The sequence below is a fragment of the Anguilla rostrata genome, chromosome 6 (assembly GCF_018555375.3).
Source record: "Anguilla rostrata isolate EN2019 chromosome 6, ASM1855537v3, whole genome shotgun sequence".
In the NCBI taxonomy this organism is placed as follows: domain Eukaryota; kingdom Metazoa; phylum Chordata; class Actinopteri; order Anguilliformes; family Anguillidae; genus Anguilla; species Anguilla rostrata.
Window position 1 is genome coordinate 2,240,555 of NC_057938.1, and position 7,141 is coordinate 2,247,695.

A 7,141-nucleotide genomic window follows, 5' to 3' on the forward strand; every position below is an offset into this window, starting at 1 on the left:
CCAAAAACGTAACAGCTTTGCTCTGAGGGTGAAGACATCGGGCCTCATTCACAAAATGTGTGCGATCACATTTGATCATAAACTGTGTGTAAGAATGTTTCCAAGAACATTTTGGCATTCCTCATTTTTTCTTATCTGTATTTGTTCATGGCTGTTTCCTTATGCAAATCATATGAACAGGATTATGCGTACAATATACAAACAGCCAGCATCCATCATCTCAAACACCTGGGACATGCACAGAAACAAAGGTCTGCCCATGTGTCATAAATCCCATTATAGGAACATATTTAAGAACAAAAGAATAATTTAATAAAAGTTTTGTGAATGAGGCCCATTGTGTAACCGATCAGACGCATCTGCTGAAGGACATCGATGGACTTCGCTGTGCGTCCCAACTCACACCTCACTTGATCACCGGGCTCTTCCTGAGTTGGGCTGCCCCTGTCAGATAGCATTTTTATTTTTTATTAAGTGGGGCTTTTTGCTCATAGCACTCTGACTCCTCTGTAGTTTCTGAGGAGGAAACACTCTTTTTTAGGCACTGCCATCACTGTCGTTATGCTGACTGCAATGCTGGCAAAGTTGTGAATCAATCGGGTTTGGTAGACAGCTGGGAAAGAACGGCTGTATAGTATAATGGCTAAGGACTTGGTCTTCTAACCTGAAGGTTGCAGGTTCAAGTCCCCACTGGGACACTGCCATTGTACCCTTGAGCAAGGTACTTAACCCGCATTGCTTCAGTATAGCCTATATCCAGCTGGATACAATGTAAATGCTATGTAAAAAGTTGTGTAAGTCGTTCTCTGGATAAGAGCGTCTGCTAAATGCCTGTAATGTAACTGGCTTTAGGACGTGCTGTCAGCACCCCCCCCCCCCCACCCCCCCACCCCCCCCCCCGGCTGGTTACTGTTCCTAAGTGCTGATGACTCACCTCTTCTGCTCTTGTCATATAAATTAGAGTAAGGCAGCGTCTCCGTCTCTCAGCGATGTGTCACGTGCTGACTGATATCAGAACGCTTGCCCCGTACTTCCCTTTATATTCCCCTCACCTGTGGACTCACCTGTCCCCGGAAATACGCCACTGAAGTCTGTGAGTCCACAGTCCAGGAGTCCAGAGGGCTGTTTGGGACTGGGCGAGTGTCTCACACTTGGAAGGTTTAGTTACAAACAGGATCTTATAATATGATTTCAAAATACATTTTTCAGAAAACTAGACATTTCTGAAACTATACTGTAGATGGAAGCAAAATAACCAAGATTGAGAAGACGAACAGAGATATTAAAGTGATCTTTATAAACAGTCCTTAGCTGCAGTTTGTGTAAGAGCAGGAGGTAAAAGTGAAACTAAGCTACTAGATTCAGCAGAAGTCATTACTGAGCTCAGAACAGACCGAGACAGAATGGCGTCCGGATATTCTCTCCTGGAAGAGGAGCTCTCCTGTCCTGTGTGCACTGAAATCTTCAGGGATCCTGTTGTCCTGAGTTGCAGTCACAGCTTCTGTAAGGCCTGTCTGCAGCAGTACTGGGAACAGAAGGGATCTCGGGAGTGCCCAGTTTGCAGCAGAAGATCTTCTAAGGATAAACCTCCCTGTAACCTGTCTCTGAGGAATACCTGTGAGGCGTTCTTAAAGGAGAGAAGTCAGAGAGCTAAAGCAGGATCTGAAGTGCTCTGCAGTCTGCACAGTGAGAAACTCAAACTCTTCTGTTTGGTGGATCAAATATCCGTCTGCTTTGTCTGCCAAACTTCAAAAAAACATGAAAACCACAAAATGCGACCAGTTCAGGAGGCTGCAGAAGAGTATAAGGTAACTGTCAGATAACATATTTCACATTTTACCTAATTTTGTATGGCTTGTAAGAATATAATACAATACAAATTATTTGGATTTAATAAAAGAACAGTATAAAGTGACCCTAGTTATCAGGCATGACTGCAGTTTGAGCTGCATACTATGTGTCACATGACTAACAGAGAGAGGCAAGAGGGCGGGGCAAAGCCAGCGTCAGACGTCAATCAGTGGAGGAACTTTTTTCACTGGGAGTTCACTGATTTTTACATGGGTCTAGATGGCAGTGTTATATTTGAAGTTCTAAAATATCAATTATGGATGCCATGTAGGTTGACTTGTGAGATGCTGATTTTATGTCTTTGTAGGTCATAAAACTGTAGGTCCTTTCAGATCATGTACTCATCTTAGAGGAGAGGTCCACTCCCCCAGTCTAACATGCTATCAGATGCATCCAGTCTACCTAACAAAGGTAACTGGTTTGCAGTGGAGGGTCTGCTCCAAATGTAGTGCTGCTGGAACCTGATGTGCTCCTGCTAGCTAGTGAAGCTGGAGGGGAGCTGATGTCATTAGTTGAATTAGCTGGATTGAGTAGCATAGCAAGACCAGCAGTGCCATTGACTTAATTTGAGGTTGTAGATCCAGACGCTGTAGCTTTGGCATGCATCGGTGGTTCTGAGTGTGAATGAGTAGATCCAGTAAATTCTCAATTATGTCCTGTTGTGGATGGGGCAGGTAGAGCTTTGAGCCATTTTCTAACATCCATTTTGTAAAGTAAACACTGCCAACTCTCAAATGAACCCTTAAACTGACAAGACCTGTGAAATCTGAGTAGGAGAGCGGGTTGCCAGATCAGGATTTCATGTATTTTTAACTGCTAGTTTTGAATGCACGTTGTGACAAACACGCCTGCCACAGGCCACCGAAGTGGCTTTCTTTGGGGCCCTCCAGCACAGAGACACAGGGAGAAGATGTTCAGACAGTCCACATTTATTCCACAAGGGTTTGGCAAGATGGTATAGCCAAATGAGCAGATGTTAAACCCTGTCATGACAGAGAGCTCCTGATGTGGGTGGGGATGGCAGATTTAAGCTGTGCACAGTGATTACCTCACTACGCACAGGTGCAGCCACTCCTGTTCCTGGGTCCAATTAGCCTGGCCAATTATCTAATTATTAACCAATTATCCAATTGGCCAGGTCTAATTAGCTTGACCCAGGGCAGGTGTGGCTGCTTAAACCAGCCATCCCCACACCACACACGTTTTTATGCATTTTTAAACGAATGATTTCATGCATATTTACAGAATGATGATTAATTGTCCATTAAGTATTGTTCAGTGCCTTTTTTAAAATAATTTTAATTCCTGGATTAATTCTTATTTTTAATTGTTTATGGCTGTTCTTATACTGCACTGTGGTCCCTGGGCTAATGTATTTTCTTCTTTTTCTTACACCCATCTGTAATGAGATGAATAACAATAAACAAAACTTTAACAATTTTTTCATTTTAATTATGTCACTGATCTGAAAATAATAGCTACAGCCCTGGCACAGATTATGGATAAACTGCATTTATGAACAGCTTTTGACAATTAATGCAATATTTTGCGACTACTTCTCTTTTTGGCATAATAAATATTGTCTGTAATAAATGTAACATCAACACAAAACTGATTACTGTTTGTGTAAAACAAATAATCATTACACTTTCCTGTATTTATTACTTAATGACTTCATAATTGAGCATTATAATTTATATTACTTGAAAATTTTATCACCAGCTCAAACACATATTTTGTTGTCCAGTGATGTTCTACATAACATGATCACATCCATGCAGTGAAAACCATAGTTTTTGGCTTGTATGCTTTATGCCCTTGTGCTGTCTCTGTAGTCGGTGAAGTTTACTGTCAGTCTGTTTCCTCAGTAAAGTGTGGACTCTGTCATTTCTTTCCAGGAGAAACTCAGGACTGCACTGGCTCCACTGCAGGAGAAGCTAAAAGCCTTTAATGCAGTGAAACTTGTTTGTGGTCAAACAGCAGAGCACATCAAGGTACTGTACTGAGGCCTTTAAATCACAGTGTTGAAAATGCAGCACTGGATTGTGCTGAAATGATGGTGAATAATGTTTATTCCAGAGCCAGGCCCAGCACACAGAGAGACAGATAAAGATGGAGTTTGAGAAACTTCAGCAGTTCCTAAAAGATGAAGAGGCAGCCAGGATCACTGCACTGAGGGAGGAAGAGGAGCAGAAGAGTCAGATGATGAAGGAGAAGATTGAGAAGATGACCAAAGAGATATCATCCCTTTCAGGACAAATCAGAGCCATAGAACAGGAGCTGGGGGCTGAAGACATCTCATTCCTGCAGGTAAGTCATGTGTCATAATCACACATAAAACATGTTTATCAATACTCAAATGGGAATATATTACATTGATACAGTTTTAATAATCTGAGTATTGGTTATAGTAATAAAAATCAACTCTTATTCATTATTTCAGAGCTACAAAGACGTGGAGAAACGGTATGTAGACTCCAGCCTTTCTCTCTATTCTATCTTTTAATCTCCTCTTCCTTTCTCTCATCAGTTTAAATGTGAGTGGTAGTTTACTGCAGCATTTCATCAATGATGAGTAAAATAGGACCAGATGGAAACATTCAAAATAGAATGCTACATTCATGCCCAAATGAGTTATCAGATCAGATTACACAATGATTTGTAACATTTGTATTGTTAATTATAATGATTAACATCATTATAAGTAATTTTACATCATTTAAATCATGATACAGATAATAGGTAATCAATGATAGAATACAAATTGCCCCCCGCCTGTGAGTGTGTGTCCCTCAGTGGGGTCAGGCTGCTTCATATCTGGCAGCCAGTGGGGCTGTGTGGCAGAACGCTGGGAGGGATGGAGCCATTTTCTTATAGAATGAAGATCTGATGTTGCTGCTGATGATCTTCTATGGTAATGAAGCCACGCCCACAGCACAAGTGACTCCTGAATATCATTATAGAGCCCAGTGCACACTGGCGGATCCAGAGAAGGTCTCAGGAGCGCTGATTGATGTGGCCAAGCACCTGGGCAATCTGAAGTACAGAGTGTGGGAGAAGATGCTGGGGACTGTTCATTACAGTGAGTACTGGAGGCAGGGAGCTCCACATTGTCACTGTACAGGGGGAATCTTCAGCATCCTTTCCACAAGCTGATAAAGCCAGTCATATTGGTCTTGTCTGTGTAAGAGCCCTGTGCAAGCAGTAAATCTGAAAGAAATATGTCAAGGAAGGAGTTTGGCTTAGGTGTGCAGAGCCAAATAAGCATGTTGTGGCAAGATTATTCCCAGTGAGAAATTGTAAAAAGGCTTAATATATCCAGGTGCAGTGTTCAGCACACACTCAGCAATGTCCAGCTAATGGGCAGTAATTTTAACAGGAGAAGACCAGGAAGATCAGGAGGCAGTAGACAAATATCTTGCGGTCTCTAGCAAAAGAAACGTTCTTGTCACAATGTTTACTTGTCCCCACACATCTAAGCCTAACTCTTTCTTTTCCATATTGCTTGAAACGTTGGTGCGTATTTTACTTGCACTACTACGGCAAAGACAGTTAGGTTTAGATGTGCAGGGCTTACTGGCACTACAGGCTAAGGGTGTTAGGCTCTCCCACCCCTCCACCTGCTTCACAATGTTCAGCAGAGTAAATTCTCCCCTTAGAATAACCAGCATGGCGAGGTATATCCATATAGGAAATAGGATTTATTTCTACAGAAAGAGTTCAGTATCTACACACAACAAGATGTATATGCCTGACCTGAAGAAAACAGGGGTAGTCCCTGCTTTTTATTTAAATAAAATTTTAAAAAGTGGTGTCTAAGATTATTTGTAAGCCAACGTTTTAAGTTATTGTTGGTAGAAATAGCAAGCAATCTTTGTACTTTGGTTTGTTATTTATTAAATGTGCAAATATTAAATACATTCTTCTTTTCCTAGCCGAAAACAATGGTGGCCTGATACTTTTGGCCAGTACTGTGTATTTGAGGCTCTAATGGTTCCGTATACTGGTTTTGTAAAACTCAGTTTATATCATTAGGAGCTCATTGTCTCTGATGGTTTCTCTTTGTGCAGATCAGTGCTGAGGTCTCATTCTCTGTCCCTTCAGCTCCTGTGACTCTGGACCCAAACACAGCACATCCCAACCTCTCACTGTCTGAGGATCTGACTAGTGTGAGACACAGTGTTGAGAGACAGCAGATTCCTGATAATCCAGAGAGATTTGATGCAGGGCGGTGTGTGCTGGGCTCTGAGGGATTCAGCTCAGGGAGACACTGCTGGGATGTAGATGTGGGGGGTGAGGCCTGGGCGGTGGGTGTGGCTAAAGAGTCCATCAGCAGGAAAGGGGCTGTGAGGCTGAGCCCAGCAGCAGGAGTATGGAGTATACTGCGGCACTCTCGGCATTATGAAGCCCTGACCTCCCCACCTACAGTCCTCACTGTGCAGAGGGAACCCCAGAGGGTCAGAGTGCAGCTGGACTGGGACAGGGGGGAGGTGTCATTCTCTGACCCCAGTACCAACACTCCTCTCTACACTTTTAAACACTCCTTCACTGAGAGAGTGTTTCCGTTCTTCCGTCCTGGTTCTCTGCAGATCTGTCCACTGAAGGTGAAGGTGTCTGTACGAGTGGAATAGTGCTGTGGTTTGTGGACATGGATCAGGTGAACAGACTGCTTCTTTCACTTTGACAGGAGTATATTTGCAGATAAAAATGTATTTTGCAATATTTTATTTAATCATTTAAACAATAAAGATCCATGTCTGCAGCAGTTCATGATAAATGTATCTTTGTAACCGCATGATATCAATGTTGCAGTTATGCATTGGCTTCTGTGTAATCAGTTGAATTGTAATAAATGCACCAGTGGAATCACTCCAGAGTGCTGCTCTTTTCCTGACCTGTCACAAGTGTGTCTCTCCAGTGCAGTATAGACACAGACAGAGGCAAACACGCCCCTTATAAGCTGGGTTTGGTTTCAGTTCAAACTCACATGAGCTGATCTGAGATCAGCTAAGACATACTGATTAGCTAAGTATCCTGCTTGTGCTATGAACTCTGAGATTGAGTTTGCGATTTTCACCTGAGCCTGATAAAACTGGACCAGTACCTGAGGGTTTGGGATGGTTCAGGTCCTAATTTTGCCTGTTTCTATTGGTCTGGTTGGGGTTTTGCTCTTTGTAGCTGGGCCTTTATATTTTGAGCACAGAGCACTGTGTGAGCTGGATGGCAGTTGTAGGCCAGCGAGTCTAAGCTGAGCTCTGTGAGTGACAGAATGGACGCCTCAGAGCCGGGG

The 7,141-nt window shown here is 42.7% G+C and overlaps 1 protein-coding gene across 1 annotated transcript; it reads left to right on the plus strand.

Annotated features, from left to right (window-relative positions):
• The first annotated feature begins 905 nt into the window (after positions 1 to 905).
• LOC135258171 (E3 ubiquitin-protein ligase TRIM35-like) lies at positions 906 to 6,714 on the plus strand. The gene is made up of 6 exons (XM_064341466.1): positions 906 to 1,808; positions 3,750 to 3,845; positions 3,931 to 4,161; positions 4,295 to 4,317; positions 4,815 to 4,933; positions 5,956 to 6,714. The coding sequence occupies exons 1-6, from the start codon at positions 1,404 to 1,406 to the stop codon at positions 6,480 to 6,482; spliced, it is 1,401 nt and encodes a 466-aa protein (XP_064197536.1). The 5' UTR covers positions 906 to 1,403; the 3' UTR covers positions 6,483 to 6,714.
• Positions 6,715 to 7,141: the final 427 nt, after the last annotated feature.